Source organism: Necator americanus, chromosome III, assembly GCF_031761385.1.
Source record: "Necator americanus strain Aroian chromosome III, whole genome shotgun sequence".
Lineage (NCBI taxonomy): Eukaryota > Metazoa > Nematoda > Chromadorea > Rhabditida > Ancylostomatidae > Necator > Necator americanus.
In genome coordinates this window covers 33508008-33525895 of record NC_087373.1, presented here as the reverse complement: position 1 = coordinate 33525895, position 17888 = coordinate 33508008, and the positions used below count along the sequence as shown (strand labels likewise).

General features: G+C 41.3%; 2 protein-coding genes across 4 annotated transcripts in view; one reads left to right on the top strand and one right to left on the bottom strand.

Moving 5' to 3' along the window:
• Window positions 1-17888, bottom strand: part of RB195_011808 (uncharacterized protein) — a gene marked incomplete at both ends in the record, with an annotated part of 67874 nt that overhangs the window by 23751 nt on the left and 26235 nt on the right. The window contains 3 exons of one of the 3 annotated variants that reach the window (XM_064193380.1): window positions 8599-8646; window positions 9011-9205; window positions 11131-11334. In XM_064193380.1, the coding sequence (XP_064050964.1) occupies window positions 8599-8646; window positions 9011-9205; window positions 11131-11334 (447 nt within the window). Of the gene's footprint in view, window positions 1-2854; window positions 2918-8598; window positions 8647-9010; window positions 9206-11130; window positions 11335-17888 lie in introns of those variants that run through there. The other 2 variants (XM_064193382.1, XM_064193381.1) reach the window with 2 other exon arrangements.
• On the top strand, window positions 5584-6754 carry RB195_011809 (uncharacterized protein; the record flags this gene model as incomplete). Its single annotated transcript, XM_064193383.1, has 5 exons — window positions 5584-5683; window positions 6308-6322; window positions 6411-6537; window positions 6597-6680; window positions 6751-6754. The coding sequence occupies 5 exons, from the start codon at window positions 5584-5586 to the stop codon at window positions 6752-6754; spliced, it is 330 nt and encodes a 109-aa protein (XP_064050965.1).

Sequence of the window (17888 nt, the reverse complement as noted above, 5' to 3'; positions counted from 1 at the left end):
TCGCCCAGTGCTCCGCCGTTAGGGTAAGAAATGATGGGTATCAACGATGGTTTTTTTTCAAAACAATATTTAGCTAGATAATAGTGCATAAATGATGACGGAGATTTTCACATGTACGAAAAAAACTCGCCGGATTTTTGTAGAACAATCTTCGGCAAGAAAAAGGGACGTCTGATTCGCTCGAATGTGAATATGGATATCATTCAAATTTTTCCTTTAATTTGAAACCCATCACTTCCGATTTCTATCCTTTCGTACTCTTTGCTATCCGAACGTTATCTACGCTTGTGGATGGCAAAAATTTCCGTGAAAGTTAGTGCATCTCCAGAACACAAGGCATCACTCTTCATGAAAACTCTTTCTGATAAATTTCTGATGAAATTTGAAAGTTATTATCGTGCAAAAAAAAATGAGGATAGCGTTCCCTTGCTTTGCTCTCCACAAATCTCGCCATCACACTCAGGGGAGCACAACAGCTGCTTTGTAAACATCGAGATCAACGATCAGTTCGTTGCCCTCAGGCTGTTACTTATTCACGCTCGGATAACAACATTCAGCGTTGCTTTATCGAGCAAAGACCGAAATGTTGTTGTCGTCGCTGCTGCTCATTTAATTGCTAGCGCCGCTAAATTAGTGTGGTGACTACGGAGCGAAAAATGTCTCATAAAGGCTGAATGTGTGACAGCTCTCGTGAAATGTCGGAGAAGCACAGAAAATTTCGTAGGTTGAGCGATAGAACTCTGTAATAGATCGAACTGCGAACGTTCTTGCTTCATTTTCCCCCTACGGATCAATCGATCGTGAAACGCGATTAGTGGAGACTGATACGACCAGTGGAAACAGGAGCAGATCACATATCCGTCCAACGAAGAACTGGATTAGCTGCGCTCCATGATTACGTGCTGTTAGCGTGTGTGTGTATATATGTGTGGAGAGGAGGAATAGAGATCGATACAGAGCACCCACTAGCACTTATAGATTTCACACCTCATTTATTGGAGCGCGCCTAATTGGTGGCGGGCAGGTTTGGGGCAGGACGAATTGTCAGTGTAATGTGACGACTGTGAGTGTATTTACACAACATTAATAGAGGAAATGTCAACAAGGCGGTAAGAAGGTGCGCAAATATTAGTTCAGAACACATACACCATTACACGTCATCGTCAAAGAAGGAAACAGGGAAGTGCGGCGCCGCTGCACTGGCTGGCAAGTGGCCAGTTTCTGCGAAAATCGAAAACAAGCGCGGGACGGGGCTACACAACGAGGACACGCGCAACAATCATCGCCACCACCACAGCGACGTCAACGTCGGCGGCGGCGGCGGCCGCGCTCACTCATTCACGCAACCAAAGATCGTCGGGGGCGTGGTTGGCCGCGGTGGGCGGTGAACGGCGTTGCGGACGTAGCCCTCGCTCCCTAAAAAACGCCCGACCGATGCGCGCCAGCCGGGTGGTGCGTCGCCGAAAAAGTGCGTGGACGTGCCGCGACCGTTCGAGTGCTGCAATACCGGCACGACGACTATGCGTTTTCCCGAACGCGATCATCGCCGTCGAGCTCGTTCGACTGTCTGTCTCGTTCACTTTACACAGCCTACATGCCACGAATATAGATAGAACGCAAAAACATACACGCACGCACAGTTGCACAAACAACGCAGCCAAGAAAAAAAAAACGCCCCGCTCGATGGACAGGTTTAGGGAGAGAAGTGATGTGTTGCACATTGTTGTGTGATATGAGATATGGGATGTTTTGCAGGACGCAAAGAAATTTGACGGTGTAAAAGTCGGTCATCCCTAGCGCAGCGCACATATTTTGCAGAATTGCGAAAGTAATCGTGTATGACTTGCAAACAAATACTCGTTCTATACACACCACTTTTTTTTGCTGCATGGTTATAAATCAAAGGAAATCATTCAACGCTTATCTATTCGAAAAAGTAACAAATCATAGGAAAAAAAACTAAATTATCGCCGAGAACATTTAAAAATGCTGCCCATAAATTCTCAAAGACCAAGGAGAAAAAACAGCCAAAGAGAGGCAGCGTGCACAAAAATGTGCTTGATAATTTCACGGCCACCCATGTGCCAGAACACCACGATTTCTGCACGAAGATAGAAAAAGTAGTGAGAAAAATGAGAAGTGTAGCTTTTTTTGGATCTGGTAGAATGGAACTGGCAGAACAGCTCTGCATCATCGTAAATAAAAACGAATGAGCAGGAATGAGGACGAAAAGAAAAAAAAAAGAGAAAAGAAGAAAAGGAAAAAGAGGGAGAGAAATAGATGGAGAAACAGAGTAAAGTCCAAGCACCCAAAAAACCGGGGTTCATCCGGAAGAAAAGATTGTTCCATAGAAATTCATCTAAAATTCTACCGTTCAACAACTCTAACGACAAGGAAAACAAAAAGAAAAAATAAGTTAAGGAAACTAAAGAAGCGTGCGCCTGAAAATTTTTAAAGTCTAACTAAAGAAGCGCGAATTAAGAAACTGCCCTTTCCTTCAAAACTCTTCTCACGAACTTGCTGCTGCGAAAGAAAAACTTCGCATGACGCGCTAAATCCATTCGATTTTCCGATTTTCCTGAGAAGTTCAATGGTTTTCATTTTAATGTATTAGAAAAGTAATGAGAATTGTGCATTCTTTACGAAATGCAGTGAGTTGATGTGCAAAGAAGGAAAGAGAAAAAGAAATGCCTACATATGAACCCATCCGGAAATGTCATGATGCTATTGATGAATGAATGGGAAAGCCTTGTCACTATCGCAATGCGACGTATGAATAACGAGCTAAGACGCACAAAGATGGATAGGCTAAGGTGGCTGGATGGGGATAGATGGATGGGGTTGGCTGACTGACTGACTGACTGACTGGTGGTGGTGGTGGTCTCGAATGCGCATCGTGAACCCGGTCCGGATGCATTGTTGTAACGATCGACGAAAACTATCCGAGATATAGCAATATCGACCGAATGCTACGATTACACATTCAGTTCGGAGGAAATAAAAAAAAATAGAGACGAGAATATATCAGTGGTCAGGTTTATGATGTTATCACCTTACATACAGCCCATAAAGCCAGTTAACCGTAAAGACGAAGTTAACTAGGACATTTCAATTCTCTTCTGGAATTATGTTTACCGACTAGGATTTGTGTTAAGATTCTGATTCTTAAAATGTGTAACATCCTCTCTCTCTTATCTTGGAGGATTCGCTAACACCAGAATTCAGTACATCACAGATAAGAGAACGTGTTTTTTCACTTCGTTGCACTCCCCAGAAAAGCATCGGTGACAAGCCCCACTGATATTCTTTTGCAGTTCAGTTGTCGAAATTAAAAAAAAAAAGAAGGAAGACAAGGAAGGCACAGAGAAGAAGAGCAAAACAAGCAGAAATTTCACGTGAAATGCACTCACCACACACTGCACGGTTATATAAACATGCCACTGTTATCGAATTCGATAACACGGCCTTGCTGAGCGGCCATGTGGCGACCGCGGTCGACATCGAAAAACAACCATCGAAGCGGTTGCAGTCAAGAAGAAACGGAACGCGGAATGGAACAAATGACACGCAGACACACAAACAACGAGGTTGCTGCTCAATCAAGTTCTGATGGATAGCGCTTGCACTACGTACTACTGTTTCCGGAGAAGTTCCAAGAATGTTTGCATCTGGAAAACGAGTAGTGGACACAGCGCCGCCGACACCGCCACCGCACCGATCAATGCGTATGCCGTAGCGGCAGCGGCATTAGCCGCTGTGGCGGGATAGGCAGGCGACTGACAATTAGAAAGCTTGCTGAGGGTGGCAATAGAGGGGATTCGGCTCGGACAACAGACAACCACACACATTTGCACACGCAGAACACTGGTGGTAAGGCGAACAGCTGGGCGTGGTCGGCTGGACAGGAAAGCCAGGTATCGGTGCTGCATCATTCCATGTATGCATGCATGTATGTGGTTTACACAGCGCCCAATGACCACATAAACAAGCTGCACGTTCTCCTGGGGGTCCAGGAAAACGTGCAGCTGGCGATGGTGGGAAAATGCGCGGGGGAACGCATCAATAACGCCGCACAGTACTCATCAGCAGTAACGTGAATGTCGTAATGTAATGGTTATGCGCGATTCTCGACCGCACCATAGCTAGCCTAGCTATATGGCGTTTATGATGCATGACGAGACGGTGCCAGGAACCACATTGCCGATGTGGTCCTCGTTACAGCCGATGTTACGGAAGCCGGTCATAAACATAGCGCAGCTCCGTTATTTCGTATTTCGGAAAAAGAAATCTTACTTTTGTAGTGAATGGCTTCGTCCAATATAATGTGGGTTTCGGCTCTTTTCAAACACTCAACAGTGAGCAATTACTATTGAGAACATCATCCGCAAATCCACGCTCAGATTTCCTCACTTATTTGATCGACCCATTCCAAAGACTAAGTGGAATTGAGTTTGGATGAATTGAGGAAGAGATCAACTATGGAGAATTGGGAAAAACAACGAATCAACATCGGATAACGTAGGTATTTCTCTGTCCATTTAGAGGAAAATCGAGAAAAGCCTTCGTTATTTCGTTCAGGCAGGGAATTTCTCCACACCGAAAAGATGGTCGTAGCGATTGAACTTTAATTTTTTTTCGAAGACCAGCCGATCATCAGCGCTTACATTCACTTACTTTCATGGGAGCAAATTTCGGTGAATGCATCGAAATCTATTTCATGAAAATAAGTGAATGTACACGTTTTTCCCGACTACAAAGGGGTTTTTATAGGTTACGGACATACGTACAGAACGATACACGTTCACCGCCAGCATAAATCGATTCGCTGACGAAGTTACTATATTTGGGACTTTTGTGAAAGTCAATTTCGAGTGTGTGTGTGTGTGGGTGATGTTAAACGTTTTCGCTAAATGTTGGGAGTTTTCTATGGTGTGTAGCTTTCCGTCTGACTTCTACGTTGGAAAAACTTCGAAAAATTGAGCTATACCTTAGAAATAAAGTAAACAGTAGAGACGTTAAGATTCGAATGAACACTACTCGTACTAGGGGAACTATCCTGGGCAACATTTTGAAATATGCAGAGTGTTGGGAATTGCAGAAGCTGCTGCCGTTGCTGCTGCGGTCCAGGATGAGTGTTGTGTAAACATACGCATGACATTCATCAGGCGACGCAAGAAGATAAACCGTGGTTGTGGTTTTTCTTCTTGAATTCCCATGTCGTCAAACAGAAAACAGCCGTAATATAACTTTTTGCGACATAAAACTAAAGCATCGTCGATGCCAGGAAATAAAAACCTGTATAATGCGGTTTATACGACGCAATTTGCATAACACCGACTTTCGAGCAGTCTCAGCAAAGAACAAACTCGCACACGCTCAGCATCTCTATCTCTCTCTCTCTCCCTCTGGTCAACCCACTAATATTCTTCGCGTTCAAGGTCGGACTCATTGAAGGAAAACTATTCAAGGACTAACTAGAGTTCAACGAACGAACGAGTCATCGCCAGCACACAAAACACATATAGACACTTTTTCGACGTTCGACGACCATATGTCGTCCGGAGATATAACAATTAAAACCGGATGCGAAGAAGAAACGAGCGACGCATGGCCGAACTACGCAAGAAATCGGTCGGGATAGTTTGGATCCACAATGAGAACAGCCAAGCGCAAAGCAGCAGAGGTGGGGATCGGATACGGGGCCGAATTTGTTGAAGCAAATGCTTTACGCAAACTCTCACTGGAAAACGGCACTGGATAGATCGAATGAAATTAGTTTCATTCAAAAAAAAAAGAGGGATCGACTAAATTTGAACAAACATTCCCGAATACTATGATCAAGCTGTCCTACGCTGTGTACGAAAAAAATTTAGTTAATCTTGAACTCTAAACGGGAATCGACATTGGTGAATCAAACGTCAAGTGACTCTGCAAATGACATGTAATTATCAATTCCCCAACACTCTGGAGGCAAAAGAATTCTCTCAAATTTTTGCATTTGACACGGTCACATTTATGTTCGACCTTTCCCAAATCAATGCTTTATTACTGCAACTCGCGGCCATTATTCGATCGAGAACTGCAATCATTTCTCGTAAGAAAAGTCGCGGACAAGGTTGAAGAGGCCTTGAACCCATTCGCGACTTCTTAGCCGAGTGTAGCCTCGACTTTTTTATTTTAATGTATGTCGTCAGGACATTTGCTTGTGTACTGCATCGAAAATTCAGGATTCTACCCTTTTCCTTTGGAAAGAGAGAGAGAAAAAACCCCGTTCACGGATCCCCTGTGTAAATTTGAAATTATGGAGCGATTACCAACGAAGGTAGTGTTGGAACGATTGATCAGCATTCTGCTGATCAATCTATTGTTTACGAAAGGAGCCCTTAATTAAGAAACAAAAAATTCTTCAGAGCGTCGAAATGATAAGGCCATACATTCAAAGACAAAAACTTGTTTGGAAATATGTAGTCCGCGGTCCTGTGACGACGACGTCTGGAACACAGGAAGGACTGTTCCCAACATTTATAATTTTAAAAGGTGAGACCATCTGATTCAGCTATTAAAGGTAAATATGATGATCAATGATCGAATCAAAGAGTTGCTGATAACAATGTTGTCCTTCCACGCGAAGAAAGATTATCTTGGCTGATTTTCTCTTACAACGCTTCTGGGATTTTTAAGTGAGTTTAAGGGATCCAGTTCTACATTTTTGTTTAGGATAATCGGATAAGTAAAAACTATACTTTGCAGCTAACTAAGGTTCCATGGTTTCCATGTCCGAATCCACCCCTAGGCAAAGCCCGTTGTTCGTTCTTTGAAGATATCATCGTAATCATTGTTATGTGTACATTGCGTCAATTCCATGAGATTCACAGCCGTGCGGGATCAACGATTTCCTAGGAACGAAGTGAACTTTAAACTAAAGCACCCCTTGTGTTTTTCCACTGCTCTGAAGTGATTGTAATGAAGAACGGCGACTATGACTCAGGAAATAATTTTTCTCTGTACATAGTTCAATGAACAGCAGGAAAAAAAGATGATTTCAAGTTAGTACGATCATAATTCTTCTTTTTTCATTCGCAATCACGTTCTTAGCATTTTTTTTTTAGTAATTATTTCCAACAGTTGTTTCCCAATCCAAACACAGTCACTCGTGAATGCACTTTAAATGTACCATTCTTCCAAAGTACAGTCTCCACACTGTATGCTATTGTTGTTCGCAATCGTTGAATGTTCATATGTATCACATGACTTCGACAATGTTTTCATAATGAAATGACAAATGAATGTCATCTCTATGTCAAGCTGTATGCAACTTCTATAGAGAACATTCCACAGAGTGATGAAGGTCGAAAAACACGAAAAGATGGCGAGGAAAAAAAAACCGCTCTCGCATTGTTATTGTTATTGTTGACCTTTGACGACGAACTCTCGCATAAACTTTGGCTTTAGATGTCCTTGAAATCCCTTTAATGATGCTATCGACGAACAACACACACATACAGGCACACACACACACACATCTGTACGCGAAATCGGCGGCGGACCGAACAGACAGCGGCGGCGCGGTATGGGGAGGGGAGCGGAAAAAGCAAAGATCAATGGAAAATAGATCATCGGCAAGTGTTTGTTCACAGCACGCATACAAACACCCGCACACATACATATACACACAAAACTCACTCCTCGTGCGGATGGATGATGGTTGAGGGATTCTGACGTCGCCGGCTGCGCGCAGAGACTATGTAAGCAAATATCAGTCTACAATGAGGCCAAGGGAAGTGTCCCGCTCTTCAAATGAAGAGGCACTTCAAAGTCTTAGCCAACCAAGCAGTCCATAGCTACCATCCATTCTATCCAGGAATTGATGAAGGCTACCTGTGCCTAAGCCTGCAGCTATCCCATTTCCCAACAGCCAGACCTCATTGCAGCCATAAAAATAGGAGAAAAAATCGTCAAAAGGATGAGCTATCATTCGGGAAGGAATTTCGAAACGCCGCCACAAAGACTCGGACAACTGGGCAGAGATGAAATCGATGCAGATCGATGTTAGTGTATCTGTTCGAGAACAAATCCAAATGATCAAAGGAACACGGAACAGTACTATATTTTACGATCTCTAACGAAGCCCTTCCAAAACCCACCTCTTTCGCAGCAGACTGCCTTGGAGTTACCTCAACGACGCAATTATGATAAAAACAAGCACTCCAAGCCATTAAAAATCGAAATCTAGAAGTTAGATCTATTGTGGAAGGGATTTTAAGTTCACCAGGGAATGGGTAGAGATAAAAAGAAGTTTAGACCGGATGGGAATTGAATAATCTAAGCAGAAAGTATAGAACGCTATAGGTTCGATCAAATAAATGATGGATGCACCAGCAATCATCAAAGTACAAAGAGCACTCGTTGTGATCTACTAACAACATTCACGACCGATTACTGTAACCCTTGGAATAGTTTTTTTTCCTGTGATATGTAAGAAAAAGAAATGTAATCAGAACGCCTCATCTACTGACTAAGAAGTTAGATTTCCCCAAATTTGCAACAATTACAGCAAAAAAGAAATGTAGTGTTTCGAAAACTTCCACCCATAGATTATTATTCTTCACCGAACAACTGAGTCGACTCAAGGTCGGAGCCAGTACACTAGACCAGTCCAGAAAACAACAATTCGAGGAAGGAAAAAAAAAACACGCAAATACACCAGCACCTGTCAAGAAATCAAATCGCCGTTGTAAAGTGGCAATCGGCAAAGTACGAGTTTTTCATTCGATCGAGAAATGCGATAGAAAGATGCAGCAGAGGAAATGAAAAAGTGTTGAATGCACAAAACTTTGGGAGAAGAAAACGAACTTTCAATGTCATCACACGAATCGCGATGATGTGTAGGCGGTTCGCATGTGCATTGATGCAGTGAAAGTGATAGATCGACATCGTCAACGTCGTCATCGTCGATGTCCGCGTTTTTTGGGGCGCGAAAAAAACACAAACGCAGCGCAAACGAACGTACCGTGCCCACGATCGGCGATGATGCAGCACCACCGCCCGCTGCTGCGGTTGTTTCCCTGCCCTTTTTCGTGGCCTTGCTCGGATCGCGCCGTTTACGTCCGCGTTTTTTATCGCGTTTCGCACGACGTGCCTCTTTGCGAGCTTCGTGCTCAACACGTTTTCGAGCTTTCTCTTCACGGCGTCGAATATCCGCTTCCTGGAATAAATGGATTAATAGCCCAATTAATGGTAAAATATACTTATTTCACTAAAAAAAACCCATATTTACATCATACGGGATCTAGATACTATAACCAACGAATTCCACTAGATACAGAGTAAAAACGGCAATATTAATTTTGGTCTCTGATCAGAGGTGATTAACATTCACATGGAAGAATTTCCAACAAAAAAAAAAATGAACCGCTGTTGTGGTGACTCATTCGAATCAAAATTCTGCACGAGCTTAACGATGCTTATTTTATCGCACAATTTAAAAATCGAGTGATGAAATCTTCGACAAAAGGGGAAAAAAAAACTCCGGACGCATATTACAATCCTCAATATGCAGAAACTTGCGCAATTTCCTAGGGCTCAAAAATATGAAGTGAAGGAAACGTTCTCAAATGAAATTTTAAGATTATTACAACTTTAAAATTCAAGTTAAGAGCATATGTATGCCATATGTAGTGTCTTTTTTCTCCTTTTTTTTCGTGTTTATTCATCCACAGTATTTCTTTTTTATGTTCAGAATCGAATCCGATCCGAACGAATAATAACTAACTACTATTTGCACTCAAAAGGGAAAAAAAACAACAACAACAGCAAAACATTCAACCTTCTCCAATGATGACGTAGATGAGGTTCAGCACTCATCTCTCGACTTCATATGTTTTGTGTAATGTGTTTTGATGACACCACATGATTCAACAAATGTTATTGTTTCGCTCAAACAGAGCAAAACATTTCCTTTACATCAGTTTATGTTATTAATTTCACTTCTTATGAGAAATATGTTTTACGAAGTTCATTTTCATAAACTAGTTAGTTCATGACCGGATTTTCTATAGCGGAACCAATGCATCTTTTTTTTTTATTTCTTTGCAATCCACAGTTTAAAATGGAACCTGCACAACAATAAATACAAAAAAGAGTTTGAAAGTAAAATCATATTTTCTTCTCCTTCCTTTCACTAGAAAGAGGAAACAATCGGGGAGTAGAAGAGTTTTCATCTTCAAATTCATTGCTAACAAATTTTAAAAAAATATTCGAGAAGTTAAAAAAAGAAAACAATTTGAGTCCGCCTTTTCTATTTTTCTAGGAACCTTCTTCACAAAAATTAAAGTGGAATTTACTTAACTAGTTGATTAACTTAAACTTAAGAATATTCCAACGTCAACGTTGGTAACCCTGATTCATCAGGAACGTTATGTTTATGTCAGCACGTTCTGTCAGCATGAATTTTCTGACTATTATTACAATTATTTGGGGACATCAGAATACGACATAACATCAGAATTCATAGAACTCTGAATTCTGGCATCGTTTTAGAAGATTTGGGTGACATAAGGCACAGAAGTTTTGGGCCTAGGCTCCAAAACGATCCTATAGTCTGCAAATGTTCAAGAAATAAAAATGGCACTTATTACTTTTTTTCCCCAAATTCTCCGAGTTATCGGTTCTGAATTCAGCAACCTACCAAAGAAAAAAGAAACCATTCTGTCATTGAATTCCAATGCGCCAAACTTTTTCTACCGTATTACACATCAGATCATACGATACTTTTCAAAGAAATTTCCTGCTAAGTATTGTTACACTTATCTTTTGCAATGAAATAGTGGTGATTGTTCTGAGAAGAAAAAGAAAAAAACTTCGTAAAAGGTACCAAACAACTATAAAATAATATCACTTATCTTTACTATTTCTTATCTAAATTGCTTCGATATACAGTTCAGAAGTAGTTTCTTCTGGTTTGCACAAAGTACACGAAACAGTCGATACGTCTCATTTTTGTATAGGCACAAAAAACACATTTCAATGAACGATCAGCACTGTACATCAAAAAACGACTAAAGTGGTGTCACGTACACATTTCCTTGCAAAAATCCACAAAATGTTCGCTTCTATCATTTGTCCACAAACCTGTTCAGCTTTCCACTGCTTCTTCAGCTGCTTATCGACCACAACAACACTTCCAGCAGCTGCAGCAGCTTTCTGGATCGCTTTTGCGTCTCGAAGAGTCTTCTTTAATAATGTATGACGCGATTTTCGTTCTCGACGTAGTTTTTCTCGTTTTTGGCCTCGAAGTCGTTTACGTTGAAGTCGTGCCGCCTTTTCGATTAAACGCTAAAAAGTATAATTGAATTGGGATTTTTTTACGAATTTTGCAAGATCTCTAGCCTACTATATAATCAACAGAATCAACCAAACAAAAATTTCATCCGTATACGAACGAAAATCCATTATGGAAGAGATTTCCAAGAAAAAAAAAGTGACCATGCATTAAAAGAAAATTGATATGAAAGCAAATATTTACTATTGGAATATTAGCCTGAGTGAGATTGGATTTTTTTTTTAAAGGGATGGAGGGCTCGTATAACGTTATTCAATACTCGGCACGGAACTGTGCTGCTAAAATGGGGAACAAAATCAAAGTTTGGTCCATAGATGCGATAGTCGGAGCCGGTGCTCTGACCCCTTTCACTTCGTAACGGTTGGGGAAAGGACCTCCTTCACTTTTAAACGGTTGGCGAAATTACCCCCTTCACTTTTGGATGGCTATCGAAAGGACCCCCTTCACTTGAACTGCACCCCATGAGCTAAGCCTCCTTCACCTGGGGAGGGTCCGGCTTCTCCCTATCGCACCCATGGTTTGGTTGTCATGAAGTTAAACAGACAGATACAATTCCATTCCTGAACGAAGGATTTTTCGAAAAAATACAAAATCCAGAACAAGAGGCACATAGATGTAGGAAATTATGAAAGCCAAAATCTAGAGGTAGCGTCTCCCAGAAAAAATGTCAATATAAAAAAGTTGCGAGTATTCTCGAGATTCCAAGTTCTCAAGGCCTTCTAGAGGGGGAAAAGAGGATCCTACATAAAAATTGTCCAGTTGACATAAAAGTTTTAAAACAGCAGCTGGGACGGAGTCCATCACACCAAAAGCAGTAAGTTCACATCACTGATGCATACTAAAAATTTTCGAGCAATTTACATAGTATCCGTTAATCTGCGCCGGATAAAGATGATCACGCAATAACGCGCAATGTTTTTAGATTCACCCTCATATTTGACGCAATATTATGGATTTGAGACGCGTACATACGTGCTTCTGTAATCCATAATATACGTTGTAGATCAACGCTTCAATTTCAGAGCAACACCCAAGCATTCAGAGATCACTCAAACTATGAACTGGTCAGTCGTTACGCTCGCGATGTAAATATAAGTTGTGGTCAGTTGTTTACAATAATTACTCTTCTAGGATCGAGAAATCCCCAAATACACCGAGAATCAGATTCCAGAAACACGCCAGAACAATATGCAACGAAACAAAATATGCGCATTTTTATAGCCGAAGAGGTCTTCAGGACAAAAAAAACACTTCTTGGTGTTTCTTTGTCCTTCTGTCTCTCCTCTCTCTCCACGTCCGATTAAAACCTCACTTTGCAAAGTCTTCCGGGCACATCGAATGAGCAAAAGACCATCATCGGGTCACGTGCCAAACGGCCGCATTCTTTCGCAAAGTAAACAAACTCTGTTGGTTATCGGGCGCAGTTGGTTCTTATTGTTATCGCCGCATGCCGGGCGCAGTGACCTCATCATTGATAACGTGCTCCAAATAGAGGATGTAAAAACGTGGCAACGTTTATTGAGCGCATTGATTTGAGATTTTCACGAGGGAGAGAGAGAGATGAGGGGAAGGGAAAACAAGGGGCGAATAATTCGAGTAGGGGAAATTTTGTGTGCTGATGTGTCTGTTCCCATTGAAAGGGGATAGACAGCTTACGGATGCACTTTGTGGATGTTTGTCAGTGAAACTGTACAAATCCATTGTTCGGCTCAGTACTTTTGCATCTATCGTCGCCTATCTTTCAAACTGCCATTTTCCCTTGCTTTGATGAGATCGAATCGAATTCTTTCTTCGTCATTGCCTTCACGTTAACTGAACCGTGAAACAAAAACACGTTGATTCGATTCGATAATGATGTGAAATCGTATAGAATAGGCGTATAGCAAACTCTTAACGACCCACAAGAACCATAATTCTTTAGTGCACTTGCACTAGAACCCATAGGTCAGGTGGACTAACACACAGACCCTCGTTGGATGGCGAAAACATGACGAGCAGAGTATGCAGCAACTCATCCATGGAGTAAATAGCACCAGTTATGTTTTCTGTTCGTTTCCCGTGAAAGCAAATGTTCTTAGAATTACCGATGAAATAGAGGGGAAAACAGAAAAAAAACTAAAGGAAATGAAAAAATCTGAACAGCGACTTCCCGTCGATCCTTAAACCCTTCCTCGGTTAATAGATAATTTTGGTTTCTCAAAGATTAATTTTAACAATTTCGAAGGTATTACTTACACCAATTAATTGATTTTCAAATCAATTAATCGCAGGGAAATTAGAAAACTTCCAACAAGAGTTTTTTACTCCTCTGCTAGCAAATTTTTCCTCAAGAAAAAAATTGCAGCACTGGTTCTGTAGCGCTGTTTAGCTAGCCCGTACCTCTGGCAACCGATACCCTGGAAAATAACCCACTTGATGATAATCGCAGTCGTTTCTCACTGTTCCCATGATCTTTGTGCATTTGCACACGCACACACACACTACACGAATAACAATCAACGTGCTTATCACCGCAAAGCACATGACCCGTACAGCGTATCTCCTCGCATTGCACACGTCGTTCTCGACAATTCATATGTCGGCCGAAAACAGCAACAGGTGAGCGAGCGAGCGAGCGAGTGATGTGATGGAGGAGGGAGCGGGGAAATCAGCTGCCTCAGGCATGAACAGGCGTCTCTCTCCATAGGCCGCCGCCGCCGTCGCCATATGTCTTTCGCTATGAGGCGCATAAACAAAAAAAAATCCAAATGATGCGGATCGTAATCGAATTTCGATACGTTGCGCTGCTGCGTAGCTGTGCGGGGACAGAGAAGCGACCGTAGCCCTGGAACACTAGCACTAAATGTGACACATTGTTTAGTGAAATTTCACGGACCAAGTACAGGGAATTACGACTTTTTTCCACCGTTCGTGAATCCGATTTACGAAGCAAGAAAACCACGGCTGAGAGATTGCGAAAAGCAAAGAAGCATTCAGCGTTCTTTGAAGTTGAGCATTATAAGCGAACGATATCAAGATTTATCTTCAAAAAAAAAAGAAGAAAAAAAAACAAAAGAAAAAACATCTCTACACATTCGCATGCAATTGAAAAGCTCTTAATCGCTTTCCATAGGTTCCCTAAGAGAAATAAAAACCATTCACGTGTGCTACTAAATGAGCACAAGCGAATGTGTATCCTTTTCACGAGTTACTAACTTCGAAACGTATTTTGTAGATAGGGAATACCGGAATTCTGACTACGTGTCACAACGGTTGTTACGATTCACCTCCAGTCCGCACACAAAAACTACAGTAACCGAGGTGATAAGATAAGGTGAGTGATGAGCTTATGTTCTTTCAATTAGTTGGAGCAGTGCAAATATTTCTGCTGACAAGAAACACAGTTTTCTTCTGTACGACTCGACTACAACGAGAGCTTTTTTTGACATGAAAAAAAAAGAATTCTGTAAACATGTGACTCACATCATTGAAGAGCTCTAAAGTAAAGAACAAATATTTTCTTAAGGGATTTCTAGTCATCCTGCATTTTGCAGATTTTTCTTCTGTCAGCTTTATCAAGAAACAATACACGATAAATTTTGAAGGTTCAAATCCAGGATTACTGAATAAGAGAAAAAAACTTGGTCCAATTATCCGATTCTAACTAAGTTAAAACTAAGTTCCCACTATATTCCTTAATAGAGAAGAAAACGAAGCAGGGATCTCACAAAGTAATTGTTCGTGTAAATCGAACAAAAGGAAGGGAAAAATCTTGAATTATCTGATGGTGGACCTCGGATGTACGCAAAAAAAAAACCCGGGGGAATTACGGATCAATGGAAGCAAAGTTCAAATCACATTTTTTTCCACTCATTGTAAACCTAATTAACATCATCGAATCAACGTTGCAAAGGCACTTTGCGGCATTTTCTGCTTCTCTATTCCGTAATCAAGAGAAAAGAGGACTAATTGGATCAATTTTAGAGGTATTTTCCTTAAACTCTTTAAAGAATACTTCCTGCACCAGAGTTCAAACAGTCAAACGCTGAGTAAGTCATTCCGTTCTAAAACTTCCCAGAAAACACAAACATTCTCCCGAAGACGTTGCACTTTAAGCACATCACTCATTGTTCGCTTCAATTTCTTCACTACCGCGCTATTTGAAAAGGAAGAGAAGACCGAATGCCCCGTCACACTATCCCAAATGATCTAATATGTTCTGCACTCTAAACTTGCCGGATTCAATAACAACTAATTTTCATTCTTTTGTCGCATTTTTCAATAGAAAGTGTTCATGCACTTCGGCAATCATCGTTCTTCTCGTCAACTTCCTTCCTAATCGCTCCTTGACTCAAACAATTGCAACGATGTGTGTGTGCGCACAAAGAACGATTTTCTCGTTCTTCGGCGCTTTTCTTAGGGACCGGAAGTTCGATATGGCGACTCAATAAATAAGAGATGAGATAGAAAAACGGCAACGCAGTTTAACGAATCGATTTAGAAAATTCGTGGAACTCAAACCAAATTCATGAAACTCGAACCACGAGGAACTATTAAAGATCACAATTAGAGAATAAAGAATTTCTGTATATGAAATAATACATGAAGGGATCAATAAAGTAATAAAAATGGATCAAATTAAGCATTAAATTTAATCTCTGCTAAATCTGAATAACACAAGTATAATCGCCTATAGCGTCTCTTAGAAGTCTCGTCACTGACATTGAACTCTGCTTTAGATTTTAGATATTAGTAGTTCACGAGAAAAGAAATAACGTCTGCAAAGGGGAAATCACCTGCAGTTTGAGATTGAAGTAATTCAGCTAATTATCCTATTTCTTCCTATATAGCTCCTATATAGCTAACACACTGACTAGAAATGCGAAAAAATAAAATCTCGGTAATTTGCAGCGCCTAGAGCTTAAAAGTAGTAAGCAGATTCACAAAGAAATGCGCCGTGTGTCAGGAATTTCTGGAACCTAAACACTAATTTAAGATAGGAAGGAATGGAGTTACACTTCCCAGGAAAAACTCCTATTTAGCCAGTTTTCGGATCTAATGCACTCCCTGTGTGTGTTTTGTTTGGTTTGGACCAAATATATTCAATTTCTTCGGTTGAATTCGATTAATTCTGTTAGTCACGGTACTGAGGTGCAACCCGTACTACAGTACGCAGGTTTAGAGACCATAGAAACGGCACGTTAAATGTTATGACTCATGGTTTTTTTTTTCGTTGCAGCTCGGAATACGGCCTGTTGCACAGGAGACCGGTCCAGAAAATGGCAAAAAGCCAACAGTTTAAAATGTTCGACGAGCAGCGAGCACATCACATTGTTATCCGACGCAGCTGTTGTCATGTAAACAACATACATATGCATGTGTAATGTGTTCTCTGAGTGCGGACCAATGGTGCCATCAGGTGTCTGTCAACGGGCAAAACCGTAACCCTAACGAAGAAAATCTTACGATGGAAAAAGTAGTAGCGAACGTGCTACTCTATAACATTCAACCGCAATGGGTTCGAATCGAGCGCAAAGACCTTTGAAAAAGTCCGCAACGCGGCCGGCAGTTCTGTGCGATAGATATAATGGGAAGCAGAAGCACAAAACTGGTCCCACCATAAATGAATCTGGGTCTAGGCAAGGGGAAAAAAAAGAACGGAAGCCAAATTCGATGAATAACCGCATAATCGTCCAGGGAAAGAAAGAGGCCGCGCTGCGAGAGGACGAGGAGGCCGAGAACGTCTTCATAGTGAGGAGGGATCGTTGCAAGAACGTAACGAACCAGAAAAAAAACTTCATTTAAAACCGTGAACTTCCTAGCTATTAACCACTACCGCTATCAGTTCAAACTGATTACTAGCGCGCCCGATGATCCGATTATGGCGGCAGGATTTTCCGATTCGCATCTGGCTATTGAATGAATGAGCAATCACTACGACAACACGGAAAAGAATGGAGAGGGACGATCATATCAATACACGGACAGTTTCCTTCGTATATCTCTAGCATCTCTTCCTATCTTTTTTTTTGCTTCCAAATATTCTCGTAATACAGTCGTGTCGGTGATAATAAATAATTTCCGGCATCTCTTATTTTGTATCGCATCATTTGTCGCACTAGAAGCGTGTACACAACGGAGACCGCTAGAACTGAAGACCAATGCGATCGTTTTCGATCAACACACACACACACACACACCGCTCGATGTTTGCATTCGCTCAGCAGAGAGCGTAGAAAATGCGATGACGGAGATTCGACCAACAAAGTTCCTGATCACATCGATGATTCAATAATGTATTAGGGATATACGATGTTTCTCAGAAAGAAAAAAAAAACGAGCACGAACCTGACTGGGCAGCGGAGAATAATTGACCAAGCAGCTTAAATTTAGCGGAAGCAATTCAGAGTTGAATTTCACGAAGTGCAAACTTTCTATGTTTAGAATAAAGGACAATAACATTAAGGGATACAACAGAATCCTGGAAATCATTCTGTTGGTGAAGCACAAAAGTTGTGAAATAAAAATGATTACATGTATTCGGATTCATGTTAAACAGCTATGGGCT